Source organism: Leucopleurus acutus, assembly GCF_964270905.1.
Source record: "Leucopleurus acutus genome assembly, chromosome: 9".
NCBI classification, from domain to species: domain Eukaryota; kingdom Metazoa; phylum Chordata; class Mammalia; order Artiodactyla; family Delphinidae; genus Leucopleurus; species Leucopleurus acutus.
This window is the reverse complement of record NC_139144.1, coordinates 27,933,594-27,957,458: the sequence shown is the minus strand read 5'-3', so window position 1 is coordinate 27,957,458 and position 23,865 is coordinate 27,933,594. Positions and strand designations below refer to the sequence as shown.

Genomic DNA, 23,865 nt, shown 5'->3' with positions numbered 1-23,865 from the left:
ACCCTTACATATATATATATGTTTAAGCTAGTATGGAATACAACCATTGTCAAGCAGAAGGATGAACGTATATAATAATTGTGTAGAAATATGTAAATTTTCGGTAGAAAATACACTGCCTTTTACTGTCTTATTATAGAACCAGCTGATTCTTGGTGTGATGGGAGTTGATGTGTCTTTGGAAGATATTAAAAGACTGACACCACGTTTTACAGTAAGATGCAATTTACTCTGTTGGTAACTTCTGTTTTAAAACTCTGTACTAATGTAGCTTGTTTTTAAAGCACCTAAAAGGAATTCTCAAAAATTTTGTGCCGTTATCTTAGCAAAGGAATTAAATATTTAAAAGGATTCTTAAAAGAGTGTAAAGATATCATGTTATCTTTCTTTATGCTTTAAAATATGTATTTAAGAAATTTTTTTTAAAGAATGTGGATTTCTGATTGCGACTCAGGAATCTTTAAGGTTGTTTCTTATTATTTTTCAGCTGTGCCCCAATGGCTATTATTTTGCAATTGATCCTAATGGTTATGTTTTATTACATCCAAATCTTCAGCCAAAGGTATGTATATAATTTATTTACAATGATTAGCGTTCTGTAAAATTAATGATTAATGTTCTTAAAAGGTTCGTCACTTTTAAATTCACTATACAGCACTAAGTATAAAGGAACATTATACCTGTAACGTTATAGATGACAAGACCACAGTTTATAATATATGAAGGTGTGAAAACAGTTTTTGTTTTCTCTTACCTGTTTAGTTCTGAAATGTTTCTATCCACTATCCAGCTAACCAATATTCCTATCTCAGAGGCAGCCATTATCACCTCCTGGGCCTGAGCTTCACACATCCCACTTGGTATTTTGATTAGGCTGTAGGTGGTGAAGGAGATGGCCTGGATACGTGTGAACTTGAGATCATTATTCATGTTCCTTTATGCATAGGCCATTTGCATTGCCCTTTTTTTCCTGGTAATTATCTCCCCTTTCCATCTGCCAGGCTTATAAAGATATGTATGAAATTCGAAAAGAAAAAGTCAAATGGGATGGGCTTCAGAAATGGGAAGGGTTTATTAATCAGGGAGTTATATGGAAGTGATAAAATTCCCTACATGAACCATTTTATCCTAATCTTTATGCCTATGTTCCCAAGATATAAAATACTTTCCTAAATGTCTCATCCAACTCATTTCACTTTTCATTAATACTTCACAGGTAAAAAACTTTATTTATCCAGAAGTGAAATTGGCAAAACCTTATATATTTTTAATTTATAAGCATCTTCAAGTTATTGTTTAACTTTGAAGATAATATTAAGGATACTTTAAACCTTGCTGGATGGAAATATATACAGACTTATGCATATTATTTCCTTCTCCCCAGGCATGGAGATTTAATGTTAGTGATGTTTTAGGACACATACAAGTATGTATGTGCATACACACACACACACACACACACACACACACACACACACAAAGTTGGGTCATTAAAAACTTCAAAAAGTAACAATTAAGAACCATTAATATTGAATGTAAAAACATATTGAGTGGTTTTAATTAATGTCTATATTTTATTTCTCACTTTGGAACTTATTTCCATATAAAATCCATGATCTAAATATTTGCTAATCATATGTAGCTGCTGATCACCCTGCATTATTTTTAAAGTTGTTATTTTATTGTAAATGTGGTATAAGCATATTTTCACATTATTAGTCTATCACAGCTCTTTGAAAACATATCATGTTAAGTTCCTCTTAGAGTTGTTCATGATTGGCTAATCATTCTCTGATTTTTCCATAATTGAAAATTTTTAAGTCTTTTTAAGAGTTTTTAAAATTTACAGTATTATTTTGTATTATGTTTGTATATCCAGTGTATTTTAAATTATATTCCTGTAAGTGAAGTGATTTAAATGCAGTAATAATGTAATGTGCTGAAGGGTGTGAAGGATACCAACTTTTACGTAGTTGGACATTTTATGATTGTAAGTCTTAACTCCTTCCCCAGAAAGAACTAAAATATGTCATAGACAAAATAAAAAAGAATAATTAGAATAATCACGTATGATGTATATATATATAAAACCATCATTTAGAGGTAATTATTTGAAAAGGGTTTTCCCCTTTTCTACATTCTTGTACTAATAATCAGTATTTATGTAGAAAGTATTTTATTACTATTTGAATGCTGTTAACATATATTTGACTCATATTTGGAATAATCAATTTACTAAAATTCGTAAAGTTACAAAGAAAATATAAATTCTTTAGAAATTCTTATTAAAGCCCAGGTGATTTTTCTTCAGGATTATGTTAGCTTTTCATATTTTTAACATAGGAGATTATTATAAGCAAGTGTGCAACAGAAAAAACTTTTAGAAAAAATATTGTTTTAGAAAACCATTAAAAATAAAATGTTTGGACAGTCAATGTATTATTTTTTTCAGAAATTCATGCTTGTGAATTAATATGCTTATCAATTCTCATCATTAACAGGTTAAATATTATAATTTCTTTTTGTGGGTGACAGTGCTTGCTATACAGACAGATACAAGAACCTGATAAAGGATGATATACTATAAGATAGTTGTTTTAGAAATTGACAAATACAGAGGACCAATATGGTTAGAGAGTATACTAACAAAATTAATCTTAATTTTTGCATCCAAAATTCACCAATAGAAATAAAGGAAAATAATGCTACATTCCATAGTATCCATTATTATTTAACAAGATCAAAGTCTAATCTTACGCAGGTATCCTTTGCTGAATGCCTTTTGTTTTCTTCTTGAAACTGTAATCTTAATTCACATTGTTTCAATACAATTTTGAACTTTATAGAAGGCAGAACAAGTGTCCTAAAGCCAAGAATATCAGAAAATAAAGTAGCTGTGAATCTTTTGCATATCTAATTTTCTGAGGAATCATTACTTATCTTCTCGGAGAGACTTTTCAAAGTCTCCACCATGACCACATTTTGACAAATGCTGAATTATGTATCCTCCTTTATTCCAAAATGCATTTGAGAATTCCTCTGTTGTGTTTCAATGAAATAACCAGATTAGGTATACTTATTAAAACCTCATTTTTATCAGTCTAAAGAAATATTTATTGTATAAGGAAATTGTGCATAATTTACATTTTAGAAGTCCATATTTAAAATAAACCTACAGTGTTATGACTGAATTCTTCATTTGTTCCATGGATGTAACATTTGATGTCACTAACAAAGGCACAAATTTTAACGTTTAAGACTGACTTTTTAATATCCTATCGTATTTAGATTTTAACACATTTGAATCATATACATTCTAAAGAATTCCTGTTTTTTCTGTTTTTTAAATCACCATAGGGAATTCTCCGACAGTCCAGTGGTTAGAACTCGCTGCTTTCACTGCGGTGGGACTGGGTTCGATCCCTGGTCGGGGAACTAAGATCCCTCAAGCTATGGGGTGCGGCCAAAAATAAAATAAAATCAGCAAAGAAGTTGTCTGAGACAAACCATCTTTTTCATTTCCTACATTCTCACTTTTTTTTCCCCTAGGAATAAAAGGAAAACATTAGTCATTTTGCTAAAAAAAAGTTTGAGCATTTTTACTAGCATTACATATTTTATTCACTAAAAATATTTTTGAACTTTCATTTATTGACTCATCATGAGCTTGATGATACCTGTTTCTGATCAAGGAAATATCTGACCAAAATTGATGACAGGATAGAACGCTTACCCATGTTGATATGTAGTATGATGAATTACCATCTTTCTGTTGCTTCAGCCTATTGGTGTAGGTATACCAACAATTAATTTAAGAAAAAGGAGACCAAATGTTCAGGTAACTGTGAATGAAGTTAGCAGTGCCTTCAAATTTGCTAAATCAGAGTTGCAATTAAGCTTCTCTTCCTAAAAGCATATGATTAATGCTGCCTTTCCTGACAGCAAGCTTCCAGAGCATGAGATGGAGATGAGCATCATTTCTCAATAAGCCAGAGCAAAAATGTTATTAATAATGGCAGAGGGTATGCATTTGCTGACTAAAGATTGCTAGCAAATGATGTAATAACAATGATAATCAGAGTAATCGCAATTAAATGGCTTCTAAAAAATAGATTTGTTATTATATATTGTGAAGTTAGTGTCAAATCCATGTAATCCTAACAATTTGCTTGTAAAATTAACTCCTTAGTGGAAATAAAAATACAATTCTAATATATAATTTCTATAAACCACACAATGTAACCCAAAATTTCTTTGGATTTCTAAGTGTATTTTCAGATTAGCAGTTAGAGGAAGTTCCCTTCACCTAATTAAAAATGTCCAAAATTGCAAATAAATATTATCTGGCAAACTTACTACAAAATCTTTTATCTGATGGCAACATATTTAAACATTATTCTATGTATGCTTATTTCTATAAGTGCACTAAAAATAATCAGCATAAACGGATACTTCCTGTAGTTTAGTAGAATTTAGCAAGAGCATTTCAAAATTTCAGAGAAAGTTCAATGTGACATAAGGTTTTCTGCGTAATCCTATCATTTCTTTTAAAAAGTTGGTGACATTATAATGGAGAGGTAGTGTGATATTAAGAGATCATTAAGCTATGAATTCGTAGAACTGAGTTCCAGTTTGTTCTACTTACAGCCAACACTATATCCTTGAGTAGTTCACTAAACCCCATAGTACTTCAGTTTCTTCATCTGAAAAGCAGGAAGATTAAACTAATAATTGTTTCCTATCCTACACAGTATATTCCTAGGAAATTGAATACATATATCGATCCCCAGCTCCATCTCCTGAAAATTCTGATTTAATTTGACCAGGGATGGGAGCCGGGCTTCTGAAATAGTTTTAAAGTTCCCAGGTAATTCTAAAGTACAGAGCCAATGGATTAATAGAAGCTTCAGTTTCCTTCTAGCTCTAGAATTCTATGACAGTCTGAATTTTGTGTTGTTGCATCAGTCTCCATTTCTTTTGTGATTCCTGTAGAGGTTAAAATTATGTTTATGTCTTTTCTTGATTTATTAAATTGTTTTATGTTACTCCTCTTGCATGTTTCTTTTTGTGGATTACCTTGGATTATACTCATTGCAGTCATGTACATTTTAGTGAATTTTTAGTTTTGCCGTACTTCCAAATATTGCATGTAAATATTGTGATATAATTTAAAAATAAACAACCTGAAAAATGGTTTGTTTTATTTTTGTTTTCCTTCCAAGGAAACTCCAAATGGCAAACTAGCAACCACACAAGACGTCTGAACTTGGAAAATATTTTTTGAGCTATGTAGTATTTTTAATAATACCAACTGCTAATTATTTCAATTTAAAATTTAACAACATTGCCTCGTGCCTTTTATTTTAGTTCCACAAATGGTATGGTCTTTATATCAGCTGATATTCAAATTTTACAAATGAGAATTGTTAGATATTTAAAACATCAAACAAAAGTACTGGGAGTGCAGAGACTGGATTCCAGTTCTCAAGCCTCTCTTGGTGCTTTCTGATGAGAAGAGTTCTGCTTTTGAATTTTTCAATCACTGTACCTGTAATGAGTCTTTTAAAAAATGGTCAGCCAGATTGCCATTTAAAAAGTACAAGTGATGCATTGACATTTTTCTTTTATGATTTCCTTTTCCTGTCTGTGTCTTTGTATGTTGGATTGGGACGTGATCTTCATATTGCCAATTCTTCCTGATAATGCCTCCTCCATGCATGCTGTTTGGGTCTGGTCATGCTATGCATTATCCATTGCATGTAAGATAATATTCTTATTTACGTTTATATTTTATCATTTTATTTTGACTTCGTTTTGTGGTGAGTTAAAATTTTAATACTGATGTGAGGGTGTTTGTGTAAAGATAATTTATTTCATGAGACTTTAAGCAATTCAGAATAATTTGTCAGCTTTAGAGTATCCTTTTGATAGAAACTTTCTCAGTTTTGTTTTTTAAACAGAGGACTAGAATTATTTTCAATGCTGATTTTTATTTTCTTCTTATAAAATATTACTTTTCCAAAGAGTATTTACTTCTGAGCCAATAAGATGCTGCCTAAACAATGATCAGTATTTTCACCTATTGAACAATCTAATACTTACTTTCAATATTCTAGAACCTTGTGAATCTAGATATGAAGTTCATAAGCAGTGAATATTTTCTTAATAAAAATGCCAGACACAGTTGGGTTTTTTGTTTTAATTTGCCTTTAAGAATCCCCATTCATCAAAACCAATGGGAATCATATATTTTCATTATTTAAATGGAGCTACTCTTTGAAGGCATTTTGTCTTTATTATAAAATAAATACATGCCATGTATACTGTGTCATTCAGCATTTGAAATAAATATGTTTAATTTTAATACATTTTTAATTATTGGCATTGTCTCGAGTAGTCAGCCCTACTAAAACATTGTTTAAAATAATGATCTGAATGTATTTTGGAAGAGCCTGTGAGGCTGAAATTTTTAAAATTCCAGTGACCTTGCACTAATACAGCATAATTTCTATTTATTTATTACTTCTGTCTAATTAGTTATCATATATTGATGGTATTTATTTTAGTAAATATTAAAAATACAGTTTCTAAATTTTTACAGTTGTAAAATAATAGACACCTGTTATGATTTTATGTTCTAGTGAACTTTGAAATTCTCCTATGGCGTGTTACATTACTTAGTAAGTGTTATAAGAGGATAGTATATTTTTGTTTATCAGATATTTTGATATCCTCATTTTATGATTGAGAAATTTTTTAAATGTCATGTGAGGTAAATTTACCAGGTTAACAGTTTCATTTGATATGTTTATGTAAATAAATAATCTGCCTGTTCCATAGTGAATTTGATTTCTTATTACACACCAGCAGGAAGCAGCAGTAGGACGTGTAAAGCAGGAAAACAGTATTTAGTGAACCTAGGGGTTATTATTCAAGTTAGACTTCAATCACAATAGCTAATCTTTATTAAAATCCTTATGACTTTACCATAAATTTTATCTTACAAGATTGACTTAATTTGACTCATTAAAATATATTGTAAAATTTCTGAGTTTCAAATACATGAAGCAAACTTGCATCTTTTCTTTATGCATTTGAAGAAGGAAAAATAAATTTAGGAGAGTTTGTTCTCCTTAGCAAATTCAAACATTTTTAAAACATTTTCCCTCATATAATTTTATTGTTTATGGAATACAAATAATGTATATTACTTTCACACCGCCTTTGTTTTATTGCCAAATATGTTATCCACATGGCTGTATTTTGCTCCTTTCACATCCCAGTTAAAGATAAAATCTGTAAGTGGATCTTCAAAAGTCATATTGCCACAGAATTTGTGATTATAAATGTCCTATCTAACACAGGACTCAAAACTCTTCAGTTGGTTATTAATTAAAATTTGTCTGCTATACTTAAAGCTCAAATCCCTAGCCTACTTATTATTATTTTTAAATATATATGAAAGAATATACCTTTATATAATTATTTTGTCAACTTTTTAAGATACCTTAGGTAAGTAACTTTTATGGAATTAATTTCATATTTAAATATCTATTGAGTTATTCTATATACAGCATCATTTTACAATGTCATATATGCTTAATTACTATTTTCTGTGTAGAACCCCAAATCTCAGGAGCCAGTAACTTTGGATTTCCTTGATGCAGAATTAGAGAATGATATAAAAGTGGAGGTGAGTGCAATCAGTCAGCTTGAACAGCACCCTCAGGTCAGATGCCTGTGTCCTTCCAGTCCACAGGGATCTGTTGAGCAGCTTCATTGTGTTGGTTCTGTCTTAGGTACTATACACACAAAGATGAATGTTTTTTATCTTTAAAAATTTCTAGATCCTGGGCTCTCTCATCCGAAAGATCATATGAAAAGGAATAAATATTTTAAACTGGGTGTGACCTTAGTGTTTTTCTTTCTCCTTCCACAGGTAGAGTTATTTTCAGTATTTCGATACAAATGTAACTTGTAAATTTCAATAAAAAACATAGAGAGGGGGACGTTGCCATAGAGTTGAAAGAAAAGTTGCAGGGAATTTAATCATCCAACCACCCAATAAGCAACAGGAGGAAAGAAGCTGCCGTGTTTGTCTTAGTACTCTATACTCAGAAAGTTTCCATTTTATTTCAAAACCAAAATTGCATGCCACTTCCTCCGAGAGGGCCTTCCATAATAATAAGGTTAATCATTAATAATAACATTTATTGAGTACATGATATGTGTCAGTCATGGATTCTCAAGAGCCTTTGAATAGGTACCTTGTTATTGTTATTATATCTGTTGTACTGATGATCTGTTTGAGGTACAGGAGGTTAAATAGCTTATCTCCAGTTACTCAGCTAGTAAGTAGCAGAACCAGGATTTGAACCTGGCTCTTGCACGCCAGAGCAGAGATTTTTAAGATTCTTTCAGATGAACTAACTCCTTCTCTTATCTACTCAAAGGCCACCATATTTCTATTACAGTTTGTCACAGTGTGTTTTAATTTGTACTTGCTTTACACACTTTACAACCTTACTCCCTCAATGTAGAACAAGAGAATCTATTTATCATAGTTACCTTCGACTGAGGCATAGTGCTGGGATGTTTTAGGTAAATAATGAATATTTGTTGTAAAGTATTTTGACAGCATAAAGTAGGATCATGTAATGGTGAAGAGCTTGGTTTCTGGACTCTCATACCACTGAGTAACTGTAATTGTATTTAACCTCTCAAGTCTCAGTTTCCCCTCCATCAATCCCATAAAGTAATTGAACACTTTTATTAATTACATTTCAAAAATTAATGACTGGTTGAAAATATTTCATTAAGAATGTTTTTATCATTTTAAGATAATGTAAAATAATGATGTGGTAACTTTTAAAAGAATATTTCCACACTTCGGTAGGTCAATTTAGTATCTGCTATAAAGTAATTGTTTCAATTTCCCTTAGATTCGAAATAAAATGATAGATGGAGAAAGCGGAGAAAAAACATTCAGAACCCTGGTTAAATCTCAAGATGAGGTAAGAATTAAGTCAGGTTTATTCTTAAATTAAAATGTGTATATTAATAATGATAATTGATATTAGTAGTAAAGCAATATTTATTCATAAAAAGCGACGTTTCTAGAAAAGAAAAATTGTTTAAAGCACTCTTTGCTGGAGGGATATTTTTAATAAGATTTTTAACTCTGAAATTTCTATAAAATGTTGCTTTAGATTTCTTGATGTATTCTTCTATCATTTACAATATGTTCTTGAAAATTATATTTTTTAATTTTTTTAATTGATGTATAGTTGATTTACAATATCATGTAAGTTTAAGGTATACAGCACAACGATTCAGTTATACATACATATATATACATACATATATATATATTCTTTTTCAGATTCTTTTCCCCAAAGTTTATTACATAATATTGAATATAATGCCCTGTGCTATACAGTAGGTCCTTGTTGGTTATTGAAAATTATATTTATGTCTCCATTTTTTTTTTACCAGTATAAGAAACAGAATACACAATATGATGTTTGCCATGTTCTTTTAGGCCATTTCAGTCATACAAATTTGAAGTTAATATTTAATAGCTGTATGGTTTGTGCATGCAGATGTTCTAATTGTTGAGTTCCATATATTTTTTTGTTTGTTTCTGGCTTCATTTATCTTCTTTTACTATTTAAGCACTATTGCCCTGAATTTAAACCTGAAATTAAATCCAAAGATAACACAGCTACTGCCATAAAATCACTGGTACAGCTATGTAACACTTGTATTGTTTTATATTGACGTGGAAAAACTCCGTGTATATGAGAAGTGTATCTATTCATTATCAGTCACATGTGGAATAAATACACATTTGAGTTTGAGGATTTGAAAAATGTATAGAACTCCCAAGCTTTTGAGCCTGGAAATTTAATTTAAGCTTTTATGTATAATTTATGTCTGTTTCCTCACAAGCTCATCCCTTTTAAGTGTAACATTTCTCCTGAATTTCTCAGCAGAGCTTTCCCTAAGATGGAGCTAGTATCTAAATACAGTACTTCATTAACACGTGCCCTTTCTAATTTTAATATCATCAGGAGTCCCTATTACCAGAACCCAAGGGGAGGTATATACCAGTTTCAGTCTTTGTTGAAACGTCAACTCTGTTTACTTAGACTTTACGCGTGCTGTTTACCGCTTCACTTTTCAGAGGAAAGATGTAAACCATTCAGCAGTTCTGCCAGCTTCTCTGTCTTGTTCTGCCAGCAAGAACTCTGGGACCTGCACGTTCTTTTTTCAACTTACAAATCAATTTTGTCTTTATTCAGTCACTTTGATGTTCCTCTCCTTCAATTTACTGTAAATTCTTCTTTTTGACCAATATCCACCCATAGACTTTTCCTATTAATAATATCGAAGAAAGTAGTGTTTTGTATGCTTATTTCTCTAATCCAACACAGTTTTTGATATTCTGTTTTTTATAACTTGCTGAACAATACTAGTTTGCCATGGTTTTTTATGAGTATTAATAAATATGTAAACATTATTTCTTTTAATTTTTTTATGAATTTTAGGAGTCCAAAAACTTCCTGAGCACTTCCTGCCCTCCCTCCCCTCATCCTCCACACACCTCAGTAAAGCCACAGAGATATTTGATGTATAGAAGCAACACTGTGTAGTTGTTATAAAATGAACTTGACATCGTACATTCTCCTTCATCCTGCCGACTAAAGTCCTCATTTCTTCATCAGTAAATTGTGGAAAAGAATAGTATTTCATTTACTCCAGGGAGTTGATTAAATGATACAATGACTGTAAAATGCCTAGATATTGCCTAACACCAAGTTATATTCAGTGAATATTATTGTTCTGATGAGGATGATGAAGCTGGTGATAACTAAAAATACTAAAAGATACATATGCGTCATCACCATACCTAATGGAAGAAGTAATGATCATTTCTTTACTACTGTTCAGTAGCTCCATAAGAAAGATTCAATATCCATGAAGTTATTTAGCTCTTACTTCCTTACCCTAGTGGATATAGTTGTCTTTCTAACCTTCAGTGATACTAAGTAATTAGTCTCTTATAATAGATAAGTACTATAATAATGGCTTAATAAGAACAGTAATGTGCTAACCATACATTTGGGTCTAGACACAGTGCATTAATTTCCTGATATTATCAGTTTCTCTTCAACATACCCTACTATGGAAATATCTGAGCATTATCTGATATTTCAGTCCTGTTTCAATATTAAAATGTATTTTTCAGGAAATGTTTTTAAAGTTTTGAGGTTAATAATTTGGCATAAATTACTAAGATTTTGCACTTAAACGTCCTTAAAATTTATTATGTGGGTATTTTTTTTCCCTAAAATGTTGCTTTACACACACACACCCCTCATAACAGAATAAATAATTGTAGAATAGTATAGATCAGATGTTTGTGAAGAAGGTATTGAATGATGACTGAATTTATAAATAGAGCCTAGCATTCTGCTCTTCATATAAATTCACTTCAAATGAAAAGTGATGATAACCATGTCCAACTCTTTTTCTTTTAGAGGTATATAGACAAAGGAAACAGGACGTATACATGGACCCCTGTCAATGGCACAGATTACAGGTAATTAACCTTACTTATTTCTATGTGTGCTGTATAAAAGAATGTTCAGTGCCTTTCACCTATTTTTATTTTTATTATTTATTGATTTATTTTTGCGGTACGCGGGCCTCTCACTGTTGTGGCCTCTCCCGTTGCGGAGCACAGGCTCCGGACGCGCAGGCTCAGAGGCCGCTCACAGGCCCAGCCACTCCGCGGCATGTGGGATCTTCCCGGACTGGGGCACGAACCCATGTCCCCTGCATCGGCAGGCAGACTCTCAACCACTGCGCCACCAGGGAAGCCCTCACCTATTTTTAAGTAGCCATTTTTCCAGTGGATGAATGTTGTCTTTACATACTCATAAGCTATTTTCAATATAATTAAAATAGAAATGTTATCCTTTCCAACATTAAAATGCATTAAAGTTATACATTCTGATTTTCAAAATGAGAAAGATGGGAAAAAGCTAGAAATATAAAATTTAGAAATGAAAACTTGTATGATATACACATATTTGGTGTTTTCTATATTTATGTTAGTAATAATAAATGTTGACATTTATTACTTTGTGGTCATCACCTCCACTGACCTCCTCATTTAAATTGTCATTTAGTTTACATTACTTACATTTAGGTTGCAAATTAACTTAAAAATGAAACTTATTACATCATAGTATAATCTGATATAAAATGCTCAATTGATATAATTTAATCCCATGAGTAGAAATTCTGTAATATCCTGATCCCTTCAATTGACTGGACCTTGGAAAATTGGACAGACTAATACCCTAAAATTTCTTGGAAATTCTCCATTCTTCAGCGCTTGCTGAGCATTTTTTTTTTTTTTTTTTGCGGTACGCGGGCCTCTCACTGCTGTGGCCTCTCCCGCTGCGGAGCACAGGCTCCGGACGCGCAGGCTCAGCGGCCATGGCTCACGGGACCAGCCGCTCCGCGGCACGTGGGATCTTCCCGGACCGGGGCACGAACCCGTGTCCCCTGCATCGGCAGGCGGACTCTCAACCACTGCACCACCAGGGAAGCCCTTGCTGAGCATTTTTTGTTTTGTTTGCTCTAAGGTCACCGCTTTCCCTGTGGTCCTGCTTCCTACAGCCTCATAATAGTGAGGCTGTTACGAAAATGTCCCTCTTGTTACTTATTCCCTCTTCCTCCTCTCCCTAACACCTTCCATCTTTGGATCTCATGTCACCAGACCACACCGCGCACCATTCTTCCCTTTGAACAGTCATCTCCCTCTGGTTCCTGTAAGATATCAGTTTCTGTGTGGTTGCCACCCTCTCCTCCATTCACATGGATCAGTGTTTCTCAAAATATTTGAGACATACCCACGCTTATATAAAATAAAACGAAAATTGTTTACTAAAATAAACTTTAAAAGAGATGAAAACTCAAGTGGAAAAAAAATGTTTATTACATTTCATAGACATGAAATTCATGTGTCAAATTGCTATAAAAATTTCTAAATGCTTACTCTCAGTTTCTATGCTTAATTAATCATGAGCTGGTAATAGATAGTTTGCAAGTGGGCCAGGTCCCTTGACACACTTTAAATACCAGTGACGTAGATGATTTTTCTGGTGCCTGGACTCTCTCTCTTTTTTTTTTTTTTTTAATCTCCTCCCCTCTGATGATCTTGTCATTCCCCTATCTTAGCTACCTACTACAAGGTCATGTTTTACAACTCTAACATTAAGACTGCAAGTCCTACATAATCTTAGTTTGAGATTTTTTTTATCCAACTCTCAGAGTAATACATTTTAGCTTTCCAACCCCTCCTTCTAATAGTCCAACTGCAACAATCCTTTGACTCAATTGAGACCTGAAATCCATCAACCCCTTCGACCTTTCACTGTCCTTTCCTTCCTCACGTCCTTGTACCCCTCTTTATTCAACATAAATTCTTTGGGTCTTAACTACGTTCACTCTCTTACACATACCATCAACTCCCTGCATCATACTTAGGTTTGGCAAACAGTAGTTTGACCAGTCCCAATCCTGGTTAAATTATTACCAACACCACACTGCACCCACACAGCTACAAATGGGAGGAATAAAATATTCCTTGACTGGTGACATCCAAAATTCAGGACCTTTAACCTTAAGTGTATTCAGTAGTGCCTGCTGATCTCAATAGTCCAGTAAATTTAGGATGCTTCTAGATGACTTTTGATAGCCTCTCTTCACTCCTCAAACCCGTCTCTTTCCCATCCATTTTTCTCTCAGGTGATGTCTTTACTTCTGTTTTTCTCAGTGAAATAGGAAGCAATCAGAAGAGACCTTCTACCACATAACGACTTGCATCTATATCTCCATCTCCTATCTCTATTTCTATTCACAACACAATAACAAGAGTGATATTATTAATACTTGAGTTATATTGTTTCATTTCTCTAGTCAAAATTCTCCAATAATTTGCTATCTTAATCTCTATAAAATCCGAAGTTTGTCATGACCATTAGAGGACTTACAGCATCTGACCTAATTTATCATCAGTTATCTGAAGTTACCTTCTCACGTTCTCCACTGAACCACCTTCATGTTAGAGCTACACTATCCTCCTTGCTAGTCCTCATAAACCCGGGACCATTCTGCCTCAGGACCTTTGCACCCGAAGTTATTTCTGCCTAGGATGAATTTTCCCCAGGTATTCACATGCTTACTCCATCTTCACACCTTCACTTACTTTATTGTCGCCTCAATAAGGTCTTCCCCAATAATCCTACCTAAAATGTAAAGTGCCTCATTATCATTTGATATTATATATGTGTATAAGCACATACACACACATATATATGAAGCATATATAAAATTTATTTCTACTGTTTGTTGTTTGTCTTCCTTCACTATAAGTTCTAAGAGGGCAAAGTTCTGAGATTGTTAGACTCTGAGATTCTAAGATTGTTGCCTGCTTCATTTAGTTTTGAATCCTCAGCTCATAAGTCAGTGGCACACAGTAAACATTCTGTAAATATTTACACAGTTAAATATTTAGATTTTTAATTTGTCTCATTCTGTCAAATCCAAATAATAGTTTCCAAACTTGCATTGCAATACTCAAATATGAGGGCCTCTTTAACTACATATTAATATACAGTTAATACGTAGCCTACTTAATAGGCTGTGGTGGACTCAACTGTTCTTTTCCTAATAAAACGAAACAACACTCCTCCCCCCTCTGCCCCAGAGCATACACATAACTTTTCAGGGGAGCCTAGAGTGCTGGGGATTCCCCTAGTAGTGGGTTGCTAGCATGGCATGCAGACTAGGTCTAGAAGAGGGGCACACGGTTACCAATGTCATGAGACACTACCTGCCAGTCTTTCTCCAGTTTTCCAGTTTTTGACATAATTTTGAACCTACTGAATAACACCAAAATGAATGTTTGTTTTACTTGCGTCTCTTGATTTCTCTCTCTCATTTCTATTAGGCATCTCTTTACGCATATACAATCTTTATGTACATACATAAGTAATTATTTTTCTTTCCGTTTCCATGGTTATGACCACCTTTCATTTTTTTGGATAAACTTGTCAGAAGGTGTGACAGCCAACAGGAAATCTGGGAGCCCTGTCTCGTTAGCGATGATTTCATGATAAAAGGAAATGTTGGATGCACATGTGGGAAAGTGCTCTCTGCCTTTGTTTCTTAGACAAACAAATTCTAAGTTAGAAAAACCATTTCTTTTTGACCCTGACAGTGAGTCAGTCTGATGGTTGGTCCTACTGCAGTCATAATTATACTCTGGGGGAATTTTAAATTCTTACTGTACCTTACTTAAATACGTTTTTAATAGTCTCACAAATGTCTCCTACATTCATCCCCTTTCCCTCACACACCAAGTTGTAATACAGGTGGCCAGATTGATGTTCTTTTCTCCAGTTCTGAGTACGTCTCTCCTTGTTCACAAAACTTTAGTCTCTCTTTCCATTTTTATCCAAGTTTGGATTCCAAGTCTGAAATTCACATCACACATTTCTAGCCTAACCTGTCTGCCCTGTCGTTTCGCCCACTGCACTGCACTACCCATACAAACCACTGTTCTCTGAACAAGCCCTAACTTCACACCTTTGCATGTTTTCTTCACACATTCTCTTCACAGATCTACAACTCAGAGCCAGATTAAATCTATTTCCATTGTGAGTACTCCTCTGAATCTCCGTACAAATAAATCCACAAATAAGAAGCTAGAACAACATATTACATCTAAATTGAAGGGAAAAAAGGGCAGTGTTTTTATTTAATGAATTAGGTATCAAATTTCACTTAGTGATTTCTGTCTCCTTAAGCCTTGATATAACTTGATATAACATATTTTGAAATATAGTAGTTATTTTAACAGAATGTTCTTTTTTTTTAATGAAGAGTTTGATTTTTATGGTGATATAAATGAGTTGAAAATTGTGTTATATTCCATTTAACTAAGTTAACCATGTTTATGGGAGTCACAAAAGTATTGCATGGGCTGTACCATCCATCTGGTGGCCACTGGCTTTATTAGACTTTTATCCCTGGGAGAAAATAAAGCAGACTTGATTTGTTGGTTTTATAAGGAGAGAGACAGCAAACACTGCATATGGCAGCATCCTTGACTCAGAATGTTGATTGAAGAGCTTATCTGCTATAGGTTGAAGAAATAACTGTTGCCTGAAGAAAAAAATCATTAAATTATGTGTAACCATATTTTTCTATAAAATAAAGTATAGCTATTAATAGCGACCAGAGACTTGCAGGCCAATAAAATGTATATTCGATATGTCAGTTTTAAAACGTCTATTGTGTTCCTCATGGGTTTCCACACTATTTTTTATGGTACATGAGATGTAACCCAAGCTTACAGTGTGACACTGTAGCAGCCACATGATGTAATGTTATCGGTCTTAATTTGAAGTTTCTCTTAGCAATAAATGCTGATAGGGCAATAAAAATGTCCTAATTTCCCTTGAGAGGCATTTGTGGGAGACAGTCTTCAAATGCTCACTAATTCTGCTCTACATTTTATAAATGGCAAGTGAATCATGAAAGGTCATCTTGCTTTCAGACTAATTGCACTGCTTATTTTAATTTTAATCTCTGCCTCCCCTTAAAGGAAGTTACCTTTAAAATGAATGTGGAGATTTTCATTAAATCTACATAACATTTTATTTCTCTGACCTTTTCCCGTAAGGAAAGTTTATGAATTACTTAATGATGGAGAAAGACTTGGGAATTGGAGGTAACAAGCATCCACTTATTTTGCTATCTTGACTGCATAATTAAATTGTAGCAAATAAGCCCTTGCATTTTTCCTCGTCATAGAGTGAATTTTTAGCATATATTCATAAGAAGAAAAACCTGGAATTTTATATTTTGTCCTGTTCTATATTGCTCATAAAAAATGTATAACAGCATTACACTTTGGACATCCATCCTCAAAGCCTGGGAAACATGAGGCTTGAGTGATTTAAAAGAAGATCTTCTGCAAATGCCTAGAAATACTCAGAAGCCTAGAAATGCACACATTTTTCTGTGCGTTGCTAAATTTGGGGTTAAATTGTAAAAATGAATGCTGAATAACTCAATTGCTCACATTAATTAAGCGTCATTTTTTAATAATAGTTGCATTGGAAATCTTAGAGATAACCTCATTTTTGGCATTAGTTCGTTAGTTTCCTTCTGTATTCAAAGGATAGCAGAGACCATTTGCAACTGTGAGTATGGATGTGGAATAATTAGTTATGTTCTGCACATGTGTATCCGCCATCGTGAGAGTAGAAGAATTACACATATGCAGTTGTTACGGGAAAGTGCATCATATTCTGATACCTTTTAACAATTCCAATATTTTGTGTGTTTTATTCACTGTCAGCTTCAAAATGAGTGCGGTTACCTGCCTGTCGTCTTTTCAGTTTGTACAGTCATATTAAGACAGGGTTGGATGACAGGCTTGTTTGACAGTCCTTGCGTCTAAAATGTTCAGAATTTGGCTTAAGATTTGCACTGGAGCTTTCCTCCAGTGTGTGCGTGTACGATGGGACGAGAGTAGCCCATGGCTCTTGTAAACTATTAAAGTCAAGATGTTTTTCCTACTGTGCCTAACAGCAATCTGCCAAATGATATGGGATATCCACAGTTAATGAACTTGAAATAAATACAGTTACACTGTTGGGTAAGAACCAATGGGATGAGCAAGTGCTATAAAGGAACCTGAATTTCCCTTCCAAAAGACATGGGGGAAATGGCCTAGAAAAGAGTTGTGCAATATTAGGTATTTAACCCCTCAAAAGAGACTGTGCATTGTGTAATTAGTCATGATAATAATACTTCTTTCATTTGTAATTTTTAGTAGTGTACATTTGCTAGCAAGCACTGTAACATTATGTATAATTCGTTAGGGAGGGGATAGCCAATTGGCATGATATAATTACTTTGCTTAAACGTAGCCCTAGTATTCTTCTATTTTTGTCCACAAAGTATTTTAATATAGTTTTCTGAAAATACAGTATCCATGACATTTCTTCTTCAGCTGATTTATGGGCACATTTTGTAGCTTACTCTCCATGTGTCTCTTCTGATTCTCTACAATGTAGAGAACTGGATGGCAAGACCAAATTAAGTACCCTATTTGGTGAAAGCATTTTCCTGTCAAAGTAATATGTCTTTTCCTTCCCATGAGGAAGATCTTTGGATTTTCCATGAACTTGATGTGTCTTTTTTCTTTAAGTTATGTTTCATTTTTGTTTGTTTGTGTTTATGCTTCTCTTGTTTCTATTGCAGTTTGGCCTTGGTATTACCAACCTACAGTTTTTACTATATAAAAGCCAAAATAGAAGAGACAATAACTCAGGCCAGATGTAAGTACTGTGAAAGCGACTTCAGGGTCTGTTTGTTATCTCCTAGTGCCAGAGGTTTAAATACGTCCAGACTTTGGAATACCCAAGGCTTATACATTTTAGTGGGTGTTATTACCGAATCAACAGCAATGATTCTAACCCATTCCAAACATGCAAGGAACAAGAAGTATTCTACATGGATAGAATATGAGCAGGTACTCCAGTCTCACTGGCAGTCCCTACCACCCTCCCCTGCCTTGCTTTGTGCTCATAGAATCATTGCAGTGCTGTGTCCTCTGTTGCTATTGTTTTAAGGGTCTGCTAGCTGGCACAAAATGTTTCACACAGTCTCTACTCATGGCACTCTGCTGGTAGTAGCAAAGTTTTTCTTTTCTTTTTTTTTTTTTTTTTGCATTTGGCAAGAATGATATTATGCTCCACATCGTCGACCTTGTTGGAATAAATTAAATTTTACTGGTCTTTGGCTTTGGTTTGGCAATTAACTTTCTTCTAACTATCCAAATTAATGTTTTCAGTAACTCAAATGGATCAGTTTGGGTTTTTTTTTTAAGCGTCATTTGGAATGTGGAGTAATTATTAACACTAGTGCATATTTCAAGTCATTATTAATCTTTATTTTGTTTTGGGTGACTAGCTTCAGTAAAGTAAAATGACCATCATATCCTTTGCATATCACTCAATTATTTCTAACCACCTAAATTTTGTCTGTTACAATAAAGTAAAAAATATATATGCATATATATATATGTATATACCTTTTACCTCTGACTGTACATGAACTACAGTTTCTTTCCTTTCTCTGTCAGTTCTTTTTTGGTCTCTGCAGTCCTGATTCTCATTGCACATTGTGGTAATTTAGACCTTTATATTTCCGCTTTCACTTGATAGATAGATATGATGGTCTTTTAACAGCCACCAACTTTGCATGAGCTAGTTCTTCACTTGATAAATGAGGGGGTGCCTAGTGGGTCTTTGATGATTGGTAAATGCTTCTGTTTATAGGCTAGCATCATTGGTATTGCACTTGCGTTAGCCACTTTGCAAAACAGACCCTTGAAATAACCACAGTACAGAGAGGGTGCTCTAGTAGTAATTGACAGGACATATTTTCCAGTCTTCAAAAATATGTGTCTTTTCTTGCAGACTACAGCTGTACATAAATAAACCTTTGATCTATGCACAATATTTTTATTCAAGAAAGTCATTGAATAAAATATTGTTTGTGACCCCCCTTTGCTTTTACCCTCTTTTTTTTTTGTTTCCCTGCTTTCTCTTTCTGATGGATTTTCACAGCAAAAAAGGGCAGAATGAAGGGCAAGTATTTTCTTGTTGCTCAATTTCTTTTTGTTTAGTACACTTGACATTTCCACTGATATTTCCATTCCTATTGGATACTATCCTCTGTGCTTCTCATTTGCTAGATTTTCCTCCATGATCCCTCAGACCTTAGCAGCAAAAAAGGGGGAAAGAATATGCCTGTGTTTATATACGTAACCTATTTCACTTTCTGTTTTTTTCTTAAATACTTGTGTGTTTTTATCCTTGCACTTTCTAATTCATACTAATATGAAGAATGCTATTAATTCACTAAAGGCATTAATGGGTTTATTAAAATCATTTTCTTTATCATGATATTGGTAAAATATTTGACATTTTAAATAAATACCTCTGGTGTAACATTGACAAAAGTCACTTTTTAAAGGATATCTTGGTTATAGTAGGGTTAGTTAGTAAATGGGAAAATTATAGACCTAACATTGTCTTTGATATAACTGTTGTAATCCATGTTATGAAATTAAAATTGATTTTATTACTGTAAAGTATTGGGGATCTTTATATTCATTCATATGTTTCAGTTGAGGATGGAAATAGTCTGTTTTTATTTTTCCGTGTAAGGTTATTTTTCTAATGCCTTCCTATTGACGTCAAATCTCAGGATGCATATTCCGGTTTGTCTAACCCTGTAACATTATCTTTGCAGATTCAGAAACATTGAAGCCGGATAATTTTGAAGAATCTGGCTATACATTCATAGCACCAAGGTAGGTTTTGTTTTCTTTTTTTATAGCTCATTGTGGATATGTAGGGCTTCAAGAACAGGTCTGAGCTGGGGTCAAGACTGCTGTGGATTATGCCATGCCAAATTATGGAACCAAAGGAAACAATAACTTTAAAACTGAAAGAGAATGCTGTTCTTTCATTCATTTACTCATTCAGGTACTTAGCTGCTGTGTGCTAAAGAATATGCTGACTTGGGGATACAGCGGTGAATAGGACAGATGGAGGTTTTGCTTTTGTTGCAACCAACAGTATATCCAAGAAAAACGAAGAGTTGTGAATTTGCATTTGTGACTATGTATACACATACAAACTCTCACTTTCTGTCTCTACACACACACGTACACACACAAACACACACACACACACACACACACACTGAGATAGATATGCATAGATATGTACAGATATATACATATATGTGTATATATACACAAGAATGTGTATGCCTCATAGAATGACAACATCATTGATTTTTTTAACACAAGTTTTTGGGAAATTTATTTTAATACAGTGAGATTTTCTCACATAATTTTTAAGATTAGCATTCTTTCCTCCTAACCAATTTTACTTCTCTCGCTTATAATCCCCCTTCCGTAGCTCTAATATACATCTTCATCTCTACCTCTATTTTCTTATAATTATTTGAAACTCCATTCAAGGATCCAAGATTATTCTTTATTTCTATTTCTTTCCTTAGTTTTTGACTCCCACTCCCCATCAGACACATGTAATAAGACAAATCAGCAGAATTCCTATTACCCTAGGCTACTGAATAAAATAGATTCAGAAGCTTGTAGTATCCAATTCTCACAATTTTTCCTTCTTAAAGAAATTGCTCTAAGAAGGCTCCTAAAAACTGGTCTCAGTTATTCTTTCTATTTCTGCATAAGACTATCTGAATTTTTGGTTCTTATTGAAAGTAGGGAATATATATAACTTTCTGAGAAATCTCTGTTAACTAAGCATATTTCTGGCTTTGTGAGTGACTCTGCCCTCAAGCAGTGTTCCTGCTTGAACTGCCTTCAGGCTTGGACACTGCTGATCCCACGCTTTGACATTCTGCCTCCTCTTGCTTAATGACATACTTTTCTGGTTTTCTTCCTCCCTCCCTGGCTGCATATTCAGTCTCTTTCATGAGCTTCCCTTCTTGTGCACATCACTCGTATGAAGCTGCTGGCCTGGGCTCTCTTATCTTCCTATTTTGAGTCTGCAGACATACCACAGACGCCCACTATTCTGTGTCTACAGTTTGGGGTGATGGCTCCCAAATCTACAGGATGTTGGTAACATCTAGAAACAAAATAGGCATACTGTGTGGTTTATTGACCTTACATTATAATATAAGATCAAACAATATATTTCCAGACTTTATGTCTACCCTACATATTTTAATATGAGACTTCATGTTTATGGAGCCTAATAGAAATCTCTCTTCAAGGTGCTCCAAATTCATGATCTCCTGAACATTTGTCCTCTTTGGAAAACTCTTCTTTCTGTGTTGCCTCAGTGACAAAAAAAATTACTGTTCTCCCCAAATACCCAGTCTTGAAACCTGATAGGTGTCTTTGCTCCCTTTCCTTTATATGGAACTTCTGGTCGATCAACAAGTCTTGCCACATAGAATTTATCTTATGAGTATCAAGTATGTCTGTCAAACTCTGCTGCCTTTGTTCTAGTTCAGGCTAGTGCCTTCCTCACTTAAACTACTAAGGCTGCCTCTTAATTGATCTCCCTGCCTCCAGTATTTCTCCCTTACTTCCAATTTCTGTCTCCTTTCTGTAAGCAGAGGGAGTCTCTAAACTTTCAATAACATTGTGTTTCTCATCTGTTAAATACTAACCAGTGGCTTCGTATTATCCCCATGATAATCGATACTGTATAGGAAAGCTTTCAAATCTTCTGTCACTAGGCCCCAGTTTACCAGTGTGGTCCCCTATACTCTAAATCAGGGGCTGACAAGCTACAGCCTGCAGTTTTACGTATAAAACTTTATACGTAAAGTTTTATTAGAACACAGCCGCAGGCATTTGTTGATGTATTGCCTGTGGCTGCTTTCACTACAAAGGCAGAGCCGAGGGGTTGTGGCCTAGACCTTTTAGCCCATAGAGCCTGAATCATTTACTCTCTTGCCCTTTAAGAAACAGTCTGTCAACCTCTGCTTTAAAGTCTAGCCACACTAAACTTTTCTTATTTCCTAAAATGCATTGTTTTTTCCTCCTTACTGCTTTTCATCCACTCATTTTCTTTTCTATTTTGGATTGAACACACACACCTCCGGTCCTTCCCAAACTCCAACTTCAAAGCTCCTTGATCTGGGAATTTCTTTCCCATCATCACTGGATTAGACATCCTTGCTGACTGCTTCATAGAATCCTGTATTTCCCGTACTAGAGTACTGGCCACATTTCATTTTATTTTCCCCAACACAGACATGATGGCATCTGTTTGACTTACCATTCAATACTCAATATCAAATCTACTGATTGGCACACAGTGGGGGCCTCATAAATAGTTGACGACTGGAGAATCTATAAATGTATGAAAAGTATTTTAAAAATCATATTATTAATTATAATACCTACAATCTTACTAGCAAGTTTTTGATACAAGTAACTTTGGGCCACTGCTAAAACTATAGTTTTAGCTGGAAAGCGGAATATTAATGTAGCACAGGGGTGAGAAGAGGTTGAGTTACTGGGTGCCCTGTGTTGAGACTCTCCCTCCGAGCATGGTAAACGTCCAGGAATTCCCAGAGAAGATAAATATCTCTCTCAATCTCAATTCCCAATTCACAGACAGTGGGTTTTGTTATAGTTCAGCAAGGATTAGCATATGGATCATTTCTGTGGCCTGTCACGTTCAATATCAATATGACTGGCTGGAAGACTAGAATTCACCTGTGTGTTCGGGGAAGGAGCAAATAGCAGAGGAGGGAAGAAATGTCGTAGCTTGTGGGAGAAACAATGAGTGTTCACCCCAGTTAACATGTGTTAAGCCTTTTACATGTATGATTTACATGTACGATTTGATTATATTTACCCCTCAAAAGAGCTCTATAATAAATTAGTGTTATATATTATCCTATGTCACAGATCCGGAAACAGTTTTAGAGATGTTAAATAATACGGGATTTTCTGAATCTGTTTCCTTGCTACTCTAAGGTATAAATATCTACACTGAATATGCAAATACTTAGTTAGGGAATCGCAAAAGAATGTCCAGTACAGCTGAGTAAAATAGTTTTGTAGGGAACATTTCCTGGAAACAATGAGCATTGGATGTGTATTCAAAGATTTGTGGAAAGTAAACTGATAGAAAATTGGGATAAAGAAAAAATCGGTGAGAAAAGGGAGACATTTATGTAGCATAGAAT

The 23,865-nt window shown here is 34.1% G+C and overlaps 1 protein-coding gene across 9 annotated transcripts in view; it reads left to right on the top strand.

Annotated features, from left to right (window-relative positions):
• Positions 1 to 23,865, top strand: part of CACNA2D1 (calcium voltage-gated channel auxiliary subunit alpha2delta 1) — a gene marked incomplete at both ends in the record, with an annotated part of 512,237 nt that overhangs the window by 443,936 nt on the left and 44,436 nt on the right. For 2 of the 9 annotated variants that reach the window (XM_082846519.1, XM_082846520.1), the window contains 8 exons: positions 140 to 214; positions 488 to 562; positions 3,782 to 3,838; positions 7,622 to 7,693; positions 8,943 to 9,014; positions 11,544 to 11,605; positions 18,355 to 18,440; positions 20,413 to 20,473. In XM_082846519.1, coding sequence (XP_082702645.1) covers positions 140 to 214; positions 488 to 562; positions 3,782 to 3,838; positions 7,622 to 7,693; positions 8,943 to 9,014; positions 11,544 to 11,605; positions 18,355 to 18,440; positions 20,413 to 20,473 — 560 coding nt within the window. Of the gene's footprint in view, positions 1 to 139; positions 215 to 487; positions 563 to 3,781; positions 3,839 to 7,621; positions 7,694 to 8,942; positions 9,015 to 11,543; positions 11,606 to 18,354; positions 18,441 to 19,724; positions 19,746 to 20,412; positions 20,474 to 23,865 lie in introns of all 9 variants that reach the window. The other 7 variants (XM_082846521.1, XM_082846523.1, XM_082846522.1 and 4 more) reach the window with 7 other exon arrangements.